The following is an 18,564-nucleotide window of genomic DNA, read 5'->3' on the forward strand; positions in this document are numbered from 1 at the left end:
TTATTAACAGTCTTTCAATACATAAAAACACACACTATAGAAGTATGCACGGCTAGGCAGAGGGGTTATCAAAGTCTATATACATGGTACAAGACCACGCTAAGGATAGCAAATGGTTAAGTATAAATGAACAATTTAAGCAAATCGCACTGCTGCTATAAAACCGGTGGTAAGATGGCGCCCTCTAGCGGGAAGTGAAGTCCCAAGATCACAGTTATCCCAACGCTGATAGGCGTACCACTAATAATTCTACACTCGTGTACAATTCACATCACACACACGTGATCACACTTTCATGAAAACAGTTAAATAACCATAACCATATGTGACAAAAGATATAAAGGATCACACAGTATAACGCAATAGAAGTAACATGCGAACAATAGAAGCAACCAAAAGTAACATGCGCGCACAGTTAAATGCTACAACGTTGAAGACACTGTGTACACGAGAATTACACTTTCACCACATTCACTGTTCAGGAAAGTTACAGCGAGCAGCCAAACCCTATAACCTAACCATTGTTTGCCTAATACAAACCCCCCATTGGTGTACAGGAACATTAACAGCTCAGCAACCACTCACGGTCAGTCCACAATTCAAAGTCACAGTACAAGGAATCGCCGCCGTCTCTGTCTCTTTGTTCCTTGTGACTATGCAGTGTATCTGACGCCTCCCGTTGACAGCGTTTATCCACGGAACTCCACCCGGAACTGCGAGGAGGGGAAAGTGAATCAGTCAACCCTTCACGACAATATCACAGGGTAAAGCCCACTCGTTTACGAGACAGTTGCAAAACTACTTCCCTTTAATGCGAGGAATAGAGTGCGTAGGAACAATTCTTTCGCCGTCTTCACTGTATCCAAGTAGATGGTGACCGGCTCGCGACTATCTGGGTAATCGGTGGCGTGTAGTATTAACGTCTCCGCTAGGGCTGCAACAACTAATCGATAAAATCGATTATAATCGATTATGAAAATCGTTGTCAACGAATGTCATTATCGATTAGTTGGTCTGCTTACGTCACGGGGAGCGTTTACTGGTACGCACACACACGCAAGGTCTCTCTCCCTCAGGGGCTCAGCCGAGCGCGCGCGCTACACGGTTTGGAGCAGTCTCTTCTGTCTCGCATGCGCGCTCTTGCTTGCGCGCTCTAGATTTCGGGAGTTTGAACTAATTCGCGGGCATCAGGGAGCCGCAATCAATATGCGGGAGACTCCCGGGACTTCCGGGATGTCTGTATTTTGTCTCGAGCATCAGGTTGCGCAATCAGTTCGCTCGCAACGTAAGTGATGGATTAAAATAGCGCTACCGCAGAAATAGGTTAAATTAAAACGGTCTTTACAAAGCAAAGCACTAAATATAAAGGCAGTTAATAACAGCAGCAGTAAAATATTGTTTTTTAGTCACTGTACTCAGTGGTTTTCAGCGAATGCTTGTGCACTAATGCATAATTTCTCCTGTCCTTTACTCAAGCCTGTTAGCTTGCTGGGTAAGGTTACCTCCATTCCGTTCTCTTTTTATAGCATTTGTCTACTAAGTTTTAATTGTTTTTCAAACGCGATCTACTGCGGCTCTACATTCACACAATTGTTTTCAGTCTTTCTATATTTATTTAATCAATTTATCCTTATATTATTCTTTTATATATTATATATAATATATATTATATTCTTTATCCTTATATTCCTTATATATAATTAATTTTAAATAAAAATTAAATGAATTATATATTTTAGATGTTTTTAGTTTGTTTTTAGTTCAGATATTCACATCTGAACAACATGTCTGTGTAAATTTGTATTAACAAAAATTGTGTTAAAACATAATATGTTGGATATCATTTTTTTAACAATAATCATGTTTGTCAACTTGCCATCAGCAATTATCATTAAAAATAATGCAAATATTGATATTAGTAAAACTCAATGTGTGGCTTTTGCACTTTTTAAAGTACACTTTTACACATAAATACCCTGATTTACGGTTTTATTTAGTTATAATAAAAAAAAATCTAATTTAATTTCTATCCGATTAATCGATTAATCGAAAAAATAATCGTCCGATTAATCGATTACCAAAATAATCGTTAGTTGCAGCCCTAGTCTCCGCTCTCGTGAGTTGCGGTGCGTGAAGTCGTTTCGGGCTCCGTTTTTCTTCCTTGTTACTAGAATCCATCAGCTTTTATCCTCTCCAGCCACTAATCACAAAGGCTGCTGATCATTCCCCATTATCAGCCGCACCTGTGGATGAACATCTCAACCACACACACATGTGTACAGCCCCGCCCCCCAGACAATTTATTCAACATCTCAATTACGTGTAGCCCCACTACAACTTTACCTCAGAGCGTCCGTTAACTGCATGAATTGAGAATCTCACCTATAAATCCGATAACATCAGCAATTTTCATTCAGTCAGCTCATTTTTGTGAATGAGTGTGTGTACACTCATAGAGAATAATGTGTTCGAATTTTAATATGGCGCTATAAACTGAGAAAGTGGGTGCGCGTCCGGTGTGCGATAGGGGATTGTACGACAGTCGTACAATCACTCCTGTACGACTGTCTGCCTACACATTCATTCACTGAGCTCGCAGCTGCTGCAACTTGCTCTCTCTTCACGACAGGGCCGATTCCAGAATTGTATAAATGGGTGGGCACGGGGGGGGGACCAAGAACCAGTCAGGGGGGGCCCATGGGAAATCAGAAAATTCAACTGGAAATAAATACTTGTTTGGAAAATATTAAGCACGATTTAAGAAATCTTTGCAATGCCCAGTGCAAAGTATATTAATATAGATGGTATTAAATGTGGCACTGAACAAGAGCCTGAAAATCACACATTTTTTTTCTAATAAATAGAAAACATCACCTAGGCATTAATTAGTAATTGAACATGCTCTATTCTCAGCACAAAAATTGAATGTGTGTGTGTGTGTGTGTGTGTGTGTGTGTGTGTGTGTGTGTGTGTGTGTGTGTGTGTGTGTGTGTGTGTGTGCAAACGTTCTCTGCATGAAATCTGTCTCTGACATGGTTTCTTCTTGAAGAAACCTTGGATGTCCTGTTGCTGTGTAAAAATAAACAAAAACCCATAAAGTATCTAAATTACACAGAGTTGCATAGCTATGGTGTTAGTTAACATTCTCACATTTTAACGTTTACCACGGCACGGCTTTTTTGGAAAAAGGTTATTGAGTCTTTAGTCTTCAAAACATCAGATAAAGTAATATTATCTAGTATTTTATGTGGTCGTGTGCGTTGCCGCTGAACAACACTGACAAGTCATCTCTTTACAGTCTGCCGATATTAGCTAATCTAATGTTACTGGCTTGATCAGTCACACATGAAAGTAATCAGACTAACATACTGTGTGATATTTCAAAATATATACTGTAATTGAGTGTGTGTATACCATATACGTGTCCAGGGGCGGTTCTAGAGGCTGAAATCTGATTGACCCTGATTGACCCCCATTTCTAGGAGTGGGGGGGAAAGTCGATTCTTAGATGCATCGTGATGCGGACGTGGACGATTCTGAATCGATTCACAAATGTCAAAGATCGATTTTCTAAAAAAAAATATATATATTTTTCCTAATAACGTAATATTGACGGAATGCAAAAGGCGGAACTCTAAAGCGGACGTGCAGTGCGCGGACAGTTTGTGGCGTGCACATAAAAGAGTCGCGCTCATAGACGCATGATGACTGAGCGCCAAATTCGAACGGCACCCTCTTCGTTAAAAGCTATAACGTATGGAAAATTGACAATTTCATTGTTACCTGTTTAGTATTTTTTTAATGAGAGCTGCCTTCTGTATTGTTTAGTTTTCACATCAATATGCTGTAAACCGATCTGTTAATACTGCCCTGCAATATGTGCAATGCCAGTCACAAAAAGGTGCATGCGCTCTCTGCAGATGTTCATTCACTTTTTTTTTATAAGCTGTTTTTGATTGTGGTATACTGCAAACATTTCAAGTCATAACTCTTTATTATTTAGTTGTGTATAAGAGCGGCTTTGTATATTACTAATAGCAGCTAAGTCCACAAGCATTATGTTTGTATGAGATCTGCTGGTACATAATTCTATATTTTTGAACGAAAACTGTTTGTGAATTTGCTACAGCAAAATGTTTATTTTTGTCTGAAGGATTATATTGCTCATTGGAAATAACAAGAGGATGTTGGTTAGAAGTCTATTATGCTAGAGACTCAGAATATGCTGAAGTTTGTATTAATGTACTACAAGTACGCTGCTAGAACAGGCACACATTTATTTTCCTTTTGGTTCTTTGCAATGTTGGGGCATATGCTGGCAAATGTAACCTTACAGTTGTATTGCCAAATCACTTCCATTTGTTTTATTAATAAAAATTATTATAGTTAGTATTGGAAGTAAGTTAATTATGGGTCATCATAAATACTTGCTTTCAAAGTACCAAGTAGTAAAAAAAAAAATAAATGTTAATAATCGATAATCGTTACCCTCTGAACCGTAATCGAATCGTGAGGTGCCTAGAGATTCCCACCCATCAATCGTTGACGAGAAGAGCAACCGGAGAATTCTTCACAACGATCATGCAATTCCACCCCCAAACAATTAACAATAATTTACTGTTTATAAGCGACGGCATGATTATGAAACTTAAAAGGTGGAATTCAGAAAGAAGTGCATTGTGTCATTTATGCACAGTATAAATAAATGAAAAAAATCATTAAGAACTTTACTGGCTCATAATTTTTTATTAGAGCGTTTGAAAAAGGAATGACTGCCGAAATGTATTTGCACCGTACTGAATAAATTATTTTGTGTCCTTGAATGTACCCTGTTTTTTGGCCCCTGAATGTAACACGCGGCCCCTTAAAGTGCTACCCTGTGCCCCCCTTCTAGACACGCCCATGCTTCACGACTCAACCTCCACGGACAGTTTTTAATGTTTTATCAGACAATAACTACTCAAGATTTTGCTTTAGTATAATTTTCGGGACAATCAGGGCCAGATTCGGGATTCGGGACAACAGCTTAGATTTCGGGACTGTCTCGAATATTTCGGGACTTCTGGTCACCCTACCAGAGAGTGAGTACATTTGTTCATGCAACCAAACTTTCAGACGAAAAAAAAAAAGATAATCGAACGTTTTATTGAACGCATTTTTTATTGATATTGATTACGTTTGTATCGCGATACATATCATTATCGTTTTATCGCCAAGCCCTAATATGGTCCTCCTTCCTCACATTTGTAAACACTGAAGCGTGAACTTTTCAACGTTTTCAACGACAGTGCCGTCACGAACGGAACGCGCATCACAGAACAGAGCAAGGCGAGCATTTGTGCTTATAAGACTTAAACTTTTTTATTTATTTTTTAAATGACCGATCGTTTTGCTAGATAAGACTCTTATTCATCGTCTGGTAACTTATCGTTTAAAGCCCTTTGAAGCTGCACTGAAACTGTCATTTGGACCTTGAACCGTTTGGGGCCCACCATTAAATGGAGAATTCCTGGAATGTTCTCATCAGAAACCTTAATTTCTTTTCGACTGAAGAAAGAAAGACATGGACATCTTGGATGACATGGGGGTTAGTAAATTATAAGCAAAAAATTTTTTTAAAGTGAACTAATCCTTTAAAACTCTTCAGATGGCAGAAATGATCGTTCTCTAAATTAGGCATGAATGTGAGAATTTATCAAGATCTTTCTAAATGTGCGCTCTTTTGGGACAAAAAAAATAACTTTAATGAAGCTATTTTAAGTAGCCATAGCCATGTGATCACAATGGTGCAGAGGCAAATCAACTGTGTTTTTCTATGTTGAAATGATATCAGTTTATGCCATTTGATTATTGCACCGAAGCTTGCAAGCAGAGGCTATTAGCCAATGCTGGCCCGTTTAAAAAATACCCCTTGTTCACAAACTGGTCAGAAAGTGGAAATGTGGCTAATAATTTCTGACTGGCATACACCGACCTAAACAAATCAAACAAACATAAATGGTTTAAAAGAGGGGGGCTCACTGCTGAGCAATGGAAAGTCAGCCATGGTTAATATAGCCTAGTTTGTTTCAGCATTTGTAAGTCAGTAGTTTTGCAATGTGTCACAATCTTTTTCACATTTATCTGCTTCAAATCAAAGTAGTTTAGAATACTTCTTTATACCTAAACTGATCTAGTGTCATGTAAAAAAAAGTGCGTAAAGAATTTTATGAAACGGTTAGTCGAGTCCTTGATTCTGATTGAACAAGGCTATGCTCGCTTCAACCAACGGTGCAACTCATGGTAAGCGTTTTGCTTTTCCCGGGCTTACAATAAAAAGATGACTGTGAAAAAGAGCAGTATATTTGGTCAGTGTATAGCCTAGTTTGTGAGATTACCACATTTTCATGTCAATCCGTGTTCATTTTGACCACGAGCCATGCGCTGTAATTCAGCGCGTGCAGCACAGCAAATAGACTCGAAACGATCGCTGCACTGTTGTATAAGCACCGTGGTGCAGTGTAAAATATCTAACCTGTTAACATGGGTACGAAAAAATAGGCACCACCACCGCTATGCACTGACAACGGATTGTGTGTGAAACAGGCTTCAGTCCTTTCAATATAAAAGTCTTCTCTACTGACCGACTCAGATAACATGACAATAAATATATTTACAAAGTTCATCTTTAACTGGACACATGTAACGTTACTGTTACACTGGTTTAATGCATTTCTTCAGGCTGCGTAATAAAGTTAAAGAAAATGGATCTCACCTGTGTGTCGTCCTAGAGCAGCTTCTGTTGTGCTCAAGCATCCAGACAGACACAATAACACAGCGCAGTACATTCGAGCTGTCATCCTATCCATCTGCGATCATATAATGAACTGCTGGAAAATCAAATCAGGCCTACTTGTCTCAATCAGGATGAAAGAGTATTTAGGTTAGCGCTCAACCAATGGCTTGAGTTTGGGGCGGGATGATCTGTTTTGGCGAACAATAGAACACGTCCGCGCCTTTTAAAAAGTTCCAATGAGGTCAGAGAGCTCCTGGCTATATGATGCCCGGGGGAGCTCTAAGGCTATATGAATAATATGATGCCAAACGGGGTTTTCCCCCCAGAATACACAAACTAGTTTTGAATGACCTCAAAGGAGTATACTTTTCATATACACAATAGTTTGATTTATATTATATCTAATACAATCTCACCGGACAGTCTTTTATGACAGTGTGCGGGTTGACCAGTTTGGGCAATACATTCAATCCCAAATCTGAATCTCTTGTGCAATAATAATTTCCCCAAAGTAAACTAAATGGAAACCGCTCATTTTTGTATGGAGTTTACGCGGGCAGTTTCTCCCCAAGGAATTTTGAAAGAAGGAAAGAACGTTTTTCGACGTTTAGGCCTACTCAGTGTATACTTAATTTTTTTTTGGCAGCAATCATCCTTGTTAGCCCTTGAATTTAACCCTTTGTAAAAAATAAAATAAAAATAATATATATATATATATATATATATATATATATATATATATATATATATATATATATATATATATATATATACACACTCTAAACATTGCTTTAAAAAAAGATTATGCATTAAAAGTAATGCGTCCAGTGGAATGCTGCAAAGTTTTATATGACCACTAGATGGCAGCTGTATAAAAATGAGCCGTAGGTGTTTGTTACCAATGCAATGCAGTGTAAGAAAATCACTTTTATTGTGAGGAACCTTCTATCGAGGAGCTTGAAAGAAACAAAAATAATATTTGTCCAGTACCTATATGCAGTACAAATTTAATATATCTGAGAGTTATGTAAAAACTTTAATTACTGTGAATTGAACTGGAATTTTCTTTTGAACAATTCCGGTGCATACAAACATTTTAAATACACAATTTGAATAAAAACCAGCAAGCATTTATTTACTGTAAATGCCTTTGCTTTTATGTAAAATGCATTTTAAAAAATGGGACAATTTGGGAAACTTGGGAATCTCAAGTTTTGCAGAGTATATTATTCTGGTAATGTTTCAACTGTACCCAACAACAATAAATAAATACATATCAAAAAATGCTAGGTTATTTTTTAACCCAAATGCTGGGTTCAGACTGTTAGGTCATTTTATTGGGTTATTTTTTATTATTATTTCTACCCATGTACTGGGTAATTTTTACTGTCAATACAAATGATCAACCCCCTAACAAACTTAGCAGTGGGTCAATGTAACCCAATGTTGGGTATTCTGTGCCAAACCAGTTAAAACTGGACACATTTGTCAATGGTCATTTTTGATTTCTGTTCTTTTTATTATTATTATTATTATTATTATTATTATTATTATTATTATTATTATTAAACCTTTATTTAACCAGGTTTGTCTCATTGAGGTATAAAATTTCTTTTTCAAGAGAGACCTGGCCAAGATAGCAGAACAAATTAGATCACACAATCACAAAACAAACACAAAAGAGGCAAAGACAATTCAAGTACATTTCAATTTAAATAAAAGTGCCATTAATTAAAACATTTGCACTTGTGGATGGACTCATGTTCTATAGTTTTAACATAACCTTTAAAATCATTTAAGGAAATTAGACACTGTAGTTTAAGTGTTTTCTGTTGGTCATTCCAAGTAGAAGGTGCAACAAAAATGAAAGCCTTTTTGAACAACTCTGTACGGGCTTGAGGTACATTCAATGAAATAGTTTTCTGGGACTGTAAATCATGGGTACTCTATGTAAAAGAAAGAAATTCAGATATGTAACATGGAGGCCTGCCTATAATGCCCTTATATATAAAGATATAAAATTGAGTAAGCCGGCGATTTGACAGAAAAGTGAGGGATCTGCAATTTTAAATAAATCTGAAAGCTCCATGAAACACAGCATCCAACATCTGAAGATACTTTGATGGGGCATTCATATACAACAGATCACCATAATAAATAATAATGAGAAATGTGGCATCGACTAGCCTTTTTCTAGCAGAAAAAGTAAAACAAGATTTGTTCCTAAAGAAAAAACCTAGCTTCAATTTGAACTTTTTTTTACTAGATTCTGCATATGAAGCTTAAAAGAAAGGTGATCATCAATTTAAAAGTGGCAGCATATACATTGAGAATAGCAGAGGGCCTAACACCGATCCTTGCGGCACTCCATAGTCTACTGACGTTATCTTCGATTTTTCCCCATTTAAACAGACAAAATGGTAACTGTCTGATAAGTACGATCTAAACCAGCTTAATGCCTGTCCCTGAACACCAGTGTGGTTTTGTAGTCGATCCAAGAGTATTTTATGATCTATAGTGTCGAACGCAGCGCTAGTCCGAGTAGAAGTTGTATTGAGATACAGCCTTGGTCAGAAGCTAAAAGTAAATTATTTGTAATTTTAACTAGCGCAGTTTCTGTGCTATGATGCGGTCTGAATCCTGACTGAAATTTTTCATAGATATCATTTTCTTGCAAGAAAGAGCACAATTGAGTGGACACAATTTTTTCTAGTATTTTAGACATAAATGGAAGATTTGAAATGGGTCTGTAATTTGCTAGGTTATTTGGATCTAATTGCAGTTTCTTAATGAGAGGTTTTATTACTGCCAGCTTGAATATTTTTGGAACATGACCTAAAGATAAAGACGAGTTAATAATATTGAGAAGAGGCTCTTCGACTACAGGTAAAACTTCTTTCAGTAGTTTAGTGGGTATTGGATCTAATAAATATGTTGTTGGTTTAGATGCAATGATAAGTTTATTTAGCTCTTCCTGTCCTATAGTTGTAAAGCGGTGTAGTTGTTCTTGAGGGGCGATAATTGAGGCTGAATCATAAGACACCATAAAAGATTGTACATTTACAATTGTGTTTCTGATGCTTTCTATTTTCTCAGTGAAGAAATTCATAAAATCATTTAGGGCTGTGTTGAAAAAATCGATTCACCAATTCTGAATCGATTTTCATATTAATTTCTAAAGATCGATCCGTAACTCAGAGGATCGATTTAATAATAGGCCTACATTTTCCCCGTGAACTTTAACTTGCCGCGTCATTGAATTCACGCATGCGCGCGAGGTGGAAGGACATTAAAACAACGAACATGGCTGTCAGTAACGTTAAGCAAGCGGTTGCTTTGAAAACTCCAGAAACGCTCAAAGCTGCGATCTGTCTTATACCTGGAGTACTTGAAGGTTTTCACAAAACTGTGTCACACTTGTGTTTTCTAAAGGTTTTGTAAGTTAAAATTTTATTTACTACTAGGCTGTATCACTTGCCGTTTGAACTGACGCGCTACAGCGATCTGTCACATTTAAAAGCGTCAAAACGTTGGAAATATTGACAGAATCTGACAGCTGAGAATTTGTTCCATATCAAAAGTAAACTTCTCTGTCTAGTCTGTCGATGTCAGTGTCCTCTTTGTCCGCGATTTTTCTCTGCATGAGAAAATGCAGTGGTCCAATCAGTAGTTAAGAGCCTGAACTTGCTTATAGTAATTCGGAAATTAGTGCACATGAGTGGGAAAAAAATACAGCACAGAAGAATGTCTAATTTAGCGTGAGATTTCTTTGTTGAGCGTGAGACCGTGAGATTGAGGCTGAATGCGTGAGTGTCACGCCAGATGCGTGAGAGTTGGCAACCCCGACTCCATTCATTTGCAGTGGAATGTCTATAATAATAGTATCAATATGTTGCATACCTGTAATTCAGGTAACAGCTGGAAAAAAATGCTTTTTTCAAAAACACTTATCTAAATCTCGAAGATCGGATCAGATCGGATCGAATCGAATAATGATAATCGATTCAAGATCTTGAGAATCGGAATCGAATCGATTCTTGAAATTTGAATCGAAACCCAGCCCTAAAATCATTACTACTATGCTGTAACGGAATATTTTGCTCTGGTGATGTCTGTTTATTTGTTAGTCTAGCCACGGTGATAAATAAGAACCTTGGATTATTTTGGTTATTTTCTATTAGTTTGCGGAGATGCTCAGCCCTGGCTGCTTTTTAGAGCCTTTTTATAACGTGACATAGAGTCTTTCCACGAGTTTTAAACTGGGACAGCGAGTCTGAACCTCGAACAATATCAGGAAGGCTATTCCAGAGTTTAGGAGCTAAATGCGAGAACGCCCTCCCACGTGATTCTAAAGACCTCTAAATTAGTTTGTTTCCATTTACGCTATAACTCTACGAGTTTCTCTCTTGATAACATGCGTAGCACTGTTGTACCATGGTGCTTTAGTTTTCTCTCTAACCTTTTTTAAATCTAAATAACCGTATCATCTGCATAAAAATGGAAAAATGCATGTTGGACATTTTCCCCCAGACAGTTTATATAAATAATGAATAAAAGTGGCCTCAGAATGGAGCCCCGTGGGACCCCTTTACAAATTGATAAATATTTTTACGTTAGGCCATCAACTTGCATAGCTTGAGTCCTATCAGCGAGGCAGTTGATAAACCAGCCCACAGAGTGCTGAGACATACCTATACTGATCAGTCTCTGAACTAGTATGCTATGGTCAACAGTGTCAAATGCTTTGGACCGATCAATTAAGAGAGACACACAGTGTTTCTTGTCATCAAGTGCTTTGACTATATCATTAATTACTTTTATAGCAGCAGTGGTAGTGCTGTGTTTTTTCCTGAAACCAGATTGATGCTTAGATAAAATTGACTGAGCATTTAAATACTCTTTAACTTGTTCACTAAACAAAGATTCCAACACTTTGGCCAATGCTGAAAGTTTGGAAATGGGTCTGTAATTATTAGGCAAGATAGGGTCACCTCCTTTCAAAAGTGGTAAAACATAAGCATACTTCCATACCTTGGGAATTTTGTTTGTGACCAGTGAAAGATTAAAAATATGAGTCAGAGGTTCAGCTAGGATATATCTGCAGCTAATTTAAAAAAGAAAGGTTCTAAGTGATCAGGGCCCCCATGTTTGCGAGGATTCAATTGCTTCTGGGCTTTATGAACTCAACAGAGAAGGAGCTAAAACTGAAAGTTTTGTCGGCAGTAGTAAAGGTGTCATTTACAGGCTCCGACACTACAGGGGCAACAGTATCAAACAAGAACCCAGATGATATGAAATGCTCATTAAAACAATTTAACATTTCTACTTTGTCAGATTGATATAGACACACCATTCTTAAAGGTGCTCTAAGCGATGTCGGGCGACATCACTTCTTATGGACGTTTAAAGTATTGTCAAACAAAACGAAGGCTAGCTAGACCCTACCTCCTCCTCATCCGCGCACTAACCCCCCAAACCCCACCCCCAAACCCTTCTTATCGGTTATTGGCTGGAACAGTTTGTTATGTTTCGTGGTGCGGGTAAGCCCAGTTTGTTTTTGTTGCCGTTCGTGGAGCCTGGGGTGTCTGCAGAGACTGTGTTTTTTTTACAGTGTGTTCAGGGGACAGGCAGCTAGCGGATAGTGAGGAGATGTTTGTTGTATGTGACAAAAAATGTTTTGGCCTAAAAAACGCGTGACATCGCTTTGAGCACCTTTAACTGAGACAACGGAAAAACTGTTGGTTTAGCCGATGCACATAATTAATTTTTTTGCGTTATTTAGATTCTCGGTGGTTTCAGATAAGTAAAATTCAGCTTTAGCTTTTCTGAAGAGTGAAGTGAATCCGTTTCGCAACCGTCCGAAAACAAACCAGTCAGCATCAGTATCTGATCTCCTTGCTTTTGCCCAGGCTACATTTCTCTCATGGAGCAAATTAGAAATCTCAGAAGTAAACCAGGGATTGTCCCACCCCTTAATTCTAAATTTACGAATAGGTGCATGTCTGTTAAGAATATCAAGAAAACTGTTTTGAAAGAAAGTCAAGGCCAATTCCACATCAATCAAGGCAATTCTTCTCCAGTCAAAATAAAATAAATAAAAAACCCTGCTCAACAAACATTTTCATATTTCGCCTTTCAACAATACGAGGTGCAGACTTGGGCACCTTAGTATCTCTAACAGCAGCAATCACAGAGTTATCACTCGCATCATTAGCAAAAACACCTATTGCAGAGTCCTTAAAAGGGGTATTGGTCAGGATTAAATCAATGAGTGATGATGAGTGATTTAGGATTTGGCAGAGTAGGAGTGTTCATTAATTGATTCAAATTGAAATTGTCACACTGCTCTTTAAAAGCATCTGATATCAGCCCTAGCCAGTCCCAGTTCAGGTTACCAACAACAATAGTGTCATTACAAATAATTTGACTTAACAAATTTGTTAGTGTAGATGAAGTATCATTTGATGCAGACGGAGTTCTATAACAACCAACCAACCAACCTAATATAGTGGTCTTTAGAGACTTGAAGGTTTGAGGCCAAAAACTCAAATTGTTTACACACAGATTTTGAGAGCACTAAACTAGAGTTGAATTTGCATTTGATATAAATAGCAACACCTCCTCCTCTTTTTGGGTGATCTGAACGATACACACTATAACCCACGATGCCAATATCTTTATCAAGGACAGACTTAGTCAGCCAGGTTTCAGATAACACAACAATGTCAGCATCAGTTGACCTGACCCATATATTAACCATATCCTGTTTGGACATTAGACTCCAAACATTGAGGGGAATAATACCCAGGCCAGACCTTGAATTAAAATCTTCAGGTGTATCACATAGCTTAATGCTATCAGGGCCTGGATTAGGCTTAACATTTCCAGAGATTAGTAATAAAATAACAACAAGAAGTCTGGACTTTGCTGATTTGCAGCAGAAAGTGCCAGATCAAGAATTTAATTATATAAAAAAGCAGGAAGTGAGTCTGCAGAGACAATAAACCAATCCTTCAAAATGGAGAGGCCCTGAAGGTGGAGTAGATTTGTAGCCTTGTAAACAAACAGAAATTAGTCACTTGGCCCCTGGGATTTAAGTTGGACCGTGGAAAAGTTTTCAGGCCTTGAGACTACATAAGGGAACCGCATTTGGATGGACTCATTTTTTGACTGCAAATGGACAACCCCACTGTTAAGGGGGATCAGAAAGAAAAACAAGGCTAGATAAAACTTCATTTTTAAAACACAACAGACAGCTTTGTGTAACAAAAGGTGAAATAGATAGAAAATACTTTCAGTATTAGGCATGGCTATTTTAAATAAATAAAATTATTCCAAGTGTAGTGCACAGATACTTCAAATGAAAACATAATAAAGTGCAAAATGAAAGCACAATCATTTTTTTTAAATAAAAAAATACTTCCAGTATAAGGCACATATATGTCAACTAAAGAAAATGTTTAAAGTTTAAAAGTTTCTTTAAAAGTAGTGCCATGCCGTAGAGAGTAAAAAGTGCTAAACAGTGCAGAAGGCACCAAATGTAGTTTTAGTTATTTTCTTAAAGTAAGCAAAAGATGCAAAGACCAGAAAAACTACTTGGTTACTCACGTAACCTCAGTTCCCTGAGTTAGGGAACAAAGTATTGCGTAGCTATAAGCAGTGGGAAAACTCCTTTTCCTCGATTTACTGAAACCTATATGTAAAATGCATTTGCAGCTGCACAGCTCGCCCATTGAGTGTCTAGCTTGCTCATAGGCTGTGCTGCAGCAAATGCACATCCAATGGCGCGGGCGCCTCTGACGTGCGACCAATGAGACCACTCTACGTCATTGCACGTCATGGCCCTTCATAGGGGCGAGGCATCAGCCTACATTAGTCCCTGAATTTGCCATTATAGCAGGTTTATACAACTGAAGCGACAACTATCCAGTTAAAACAGTGCGGCTGGCTACGCAATACTTCGTTCCCTAACTCAGGGAACTGAGGTTACGTGAGTAACCAAGTAGTTCCCTTTCGAACGGTCACTTCGTATTACGTAGCTATACACAGTGGGAACACTATGTAAAACGCCGCACTGAGTAACTGGTTGCCACTGCAACTCAGGATCCCTGAGCATACAGATCAAGCCATAACCCACATAATTATGTATACACCAGACCAGACACCGTCAGGCCTAGGAGAATACATCAGTAATCACAACATATCATACCCAAAGACCCCGACCCCGTCTGGGTCATAGAATATGATAACACCACCAGCCTAAGCGGGTTTATAACGTGAAAATATAACCGGCAAAAGCAGGTTTTATATATATTTTTTTTTTTTACTGAAATAAAAATCAACTTTTTGATGATATTCTAATTATATGACCAGCACCTGTATATAGTTCAGGATACGAATGCCCTGGAGTCGCAGCGGGACCAGCGCTGCGTCCATGCACTTCGTGAATGTGCGGGGAGATAAAGCTAGACCGAACGGAAGAACATGATGAAATATCGGCTGTAATAGCCTGACTCCATGCTGGAAGGAGGAACCCGTTCTATAGCCACCACGGTGGGCAGGACCCCTTGAATTCCCCTTGAGGAATTGAATCGCATAACCTTTCTCGACTGTCTTCAGGACCCACTGAGATATTTTTGGAAAATTTTTTCACTCTGCCAGAAAATCTGCTAAGGGTACCAGTCTCTCGAGACTGGCCTCTGGAGTATTTTGAACAGCAAACACAGCGCCCTGTAACGGCGCACCGGCAGGGAACAACTGGTTTGACCGCTCTGAGGGACCGAGCGTCCCTCGGGAACGAGCTCGCTGAGACCGTCTACGCCCCGGCATGAAGGCGGGGTTGGCAGAACGGGCCCCTGAGGGCACCGTGGGAGAACGGGCGTGTATAATGCGGTAAACACCTCTCTCCCAGCACTACGAATTCATGAACTAATTCCCTACAGATGTTGAAGTTAGGCCCCTCTGAAGTCACAATGTATACTTTTCTTTTGGAAAGTTACGAATAATTAAATCTATACGCACCTTAACTAATCAAGTCAACATAAAACACTTTTGAAAGAATAAAAACACTGGTAAAAGAACAAAACATATAGGATTTAATTGGAATAGAATTATTGAATGTTAACTAGCTCAAAAAATTAATTTCAGAATTTGAATTATTCACACAATCACATTGCCATTAAATGTGACACAATTTAACCCCCGAAGGGCAATATCTCAGTTTCCAGACCTATTGAAATTAGTCTCAGGTCAAATACACTCAGTATAGATTGAACCAATGACCTCAAATGGATGAATGTACACAATAACTCCCACAGATTAACACAAAATATACTCTGAATATTCAGATCATATTTTCAGTGCACTGAATAATACTAAATGAACCAATATTTAATGCTGTGGGCCCACACACACACATCAGTCCTTCACACAACCCACCCCGTTGCAGGCCTGAATCGTGGCTCGTGTTTGTGGTGGCCGGGAAACTGAAAAATGGCCCTTTAACTCTCCTGAGCACAAAACAAATCAAACCAAGATACCTCAATTTCACGGACAACCATACCGCAATTCCGAAGTAAGGTAGCAGGACTCGCTCAGCGCCTCGTCCTCTCTCTCTCTCTCTCTCTCTCTCTCTCTCTCTCTCTCTCTCTCTCTCTCTCTCTCTCTCGTCAGCCGACGAAACGCACCTCCCACACCAACAGAGGAACTCCAAATAATGCGGCTATTTGGGGAGCTATCTGGTCCTCAAGGTCTCCCTCGTCGTGAAAGAAAACAACTGCGTCAACAGTCTTTAGTCTTGTTGTTTAAAGGGATACTTCAGGATTTAGAATTAAGCTTTGTATCAGTAGAAAACCAGTAGTATTTTCGAATTACCGTGCTTCCCCCCCCTCATATCCCCCTAATATGAGAGATTTATGTATTTTTAGTCTGGGAAAAATCCTCCGATGACGCAAAAATCGTCGGAGGATTTTTTGGCCAGAGGCTTAAAACTACAGCAAGTAATAGTAGCTAGTTCCGCATGTTTTCCCCACGCCCATATGGGGCGGGATCTCACTTACAGAAAGTAAAGATAGTGTCAGCCATCTCTGTGTAGAAGCTAAGCTAATAACAGACTCTTTCTCTGTGTAGAAAGTTTGTATAGTTGTCTAATCACGATTTACAAGTTTTGAAGTTGAAATGGCAGAAGGGGATTTCAAATATATGTTGCGAGAATCTGATGCTCGCGGCTACCTGTACGAGCCGCAATACAGCGACGAACAGTTGCGGAAGATGGAGGAACAAGAGGCGGTCGGAGCAGCTGCTGCAGCAGGGGAGCAAGACCTGACTCGAGCCCGGTCAGACTCGAGCTGGGGCGGACTGGTGGTGTCAGTGCTCTCGCTGTGCGCCTATGGAAACAGATAGAGTGTCCTATTGCTGTTGCGAATTTCAGCGATGTCATTTTCTTCTGGACGAGATAAATTGGAAACGCCAGCCAAAGCCCGCAGGGACAAACGGACGGCTAAGTGTAAAGTGAGTATTTGGTTTGCCCATATGGGGCGGGATCTCACTCACAGAAAGTAAAGATAGTGTCAGCCATCTCTCTGTAGAAGCTAAGCTAATAACAGACTCTTTCTCTGTGTAGAAAGTTTGTATAGTTGTCTTATCACGATTTACAAGTTTTGAAGTTGAAATGGCAGAAGGGGATTTCAAATATCTGTTGCGAGAATCTGATGCTCGCGGCTACCTGTACGAGCCGCAATACAGCGACGAACAGTTGCGGAAGATGGAGGAACAAGAGGCGGTCGGAGCAGCTGCTGCAGCAGGGGAGCAAGACCTGACTCGAGCCCGGTCAGACTCGAGCTGGGGCGGACTGGTGGTGTCAGTGCTCTCGCTGTGCGCCTATGGAAACAGATAGAGTGTCCTATTGCTGTCGCGAATTTCAGCCATGTCATTTTCTTCTGGACGAGATAAATTGGAAACGCCAGCCAAAGCCCGCAGGGACAAACGGACGGCTAAGTGTAAAGTGAGTATTTGGTTTGTTTTTCTTTTTTTTACTAAGACGTAATGAACAGAGTTTGGACCCTCTGCATTATCACAATTTTCTTCACGCGTAGGCAGCTGAGCTATTGTTGTTATATTTACATCTATGCTAGCATACTGTATGTGCAAATAGTTCGCATTGCTAACGTTGGGTCTTAACGTTACGTAAGATAATACACTCAGCTGAAAATTGCATTTTTAAGTTCACTTATCTGTTCTAAAAATACTTTCAAAAATGTGATGACGTCACAAATAGCAGAATGCTAGCGTGTTCCGGGCAACAACGACCTAACCTGTAAGAAATCGAAAGGACATAAGTACTCGTTCATTCGACTTTTGGTCTATAATCTATATTGAACTTGCAGAATCAACAATAAAATCTACGTTGATTCAACAACAAGCAGGAGAAAGGGATACATTTAGCCGTCTAGCTTCATAGACTCCCATTCATTCTGCACTCGCCCGCGGTCACCTCCAGTGGAATTCTAATGGAACTGCAAGCAAGATGATATACAACGGGGCTAATAGGAAGTGCCAAGACTCTCCATAGACTGACTCTGATACTGCCGCCTGTAACCGGTAGGGGTGGTTAGGGAGTGGCTTGGCCTCATAAGGGCAGCAAAGCAAGTGCATTCTGGGAGTTGTTGTCTTTCAGCCACATGAATAAAAATTATATTTTCTGCCTTTTCTCAGTCTAGAATGCTTCAATTTCAAAAATAATTTCACATTTCTACTATATAAATGACCACTATTAAATACACATTCATCTT

General features: G+C 39.1%; 2 protein-coding genes across 18 annotated transcripts in view; one reads left to right on the top strand and one right to left on the bottom strand.

Annotated features, from left to right (window-relative positions):
- Positions 1-18,564, bottom strand: part of LOC143722650 (papilin-like) — a 630,543-nt gene that overhangs the window by 438,014 nt on the left and 173,965 nt on the right. The window contains exon 1 of one of the 17 annotated variants that reach the window (XM_077214117.1): positions 6,755-6,874. The exons of the other annotated variants lie outside the window; for them this stretch is intronic. Within the exon in view, the coding sequence (XP_077070232.1) occupies positions 6,755-6,848 (94 nt within the window). The 5' untranslated portion in view covers positions 6,849-6,874. Of the gene's footprint in view, positions 1-6,754; positions 6,875-18,564 lie in introns of those variants that run through there. 17 annotated transcript variants of the gene reach the window in all.
- The window catches only part of LOC143722662 (uncharacterized), a 508,319-nt gene that overhangs the window by 157,416 nt on the left and 332,339 nt on the right, over positions 1-18,564 (top strand). The window lies entirely within an intron of this gene.

The sequence above is a fragment of the Siphateles boraxobius genome, unplaced genomic scaffold (assembly GCF_051911475.1).
Source record: "Siphateles boraxobius isolate OS27281-9 unplaced genomic scaffold, OSU_SipBor_1 68, whole genome shotgun sequence".
NCBI lineage: Eukaryota > Metazoa > Chordata > Actinopteri > Cypriniformes > Leuciscidae > Siphateles > Siphateles boraxobius.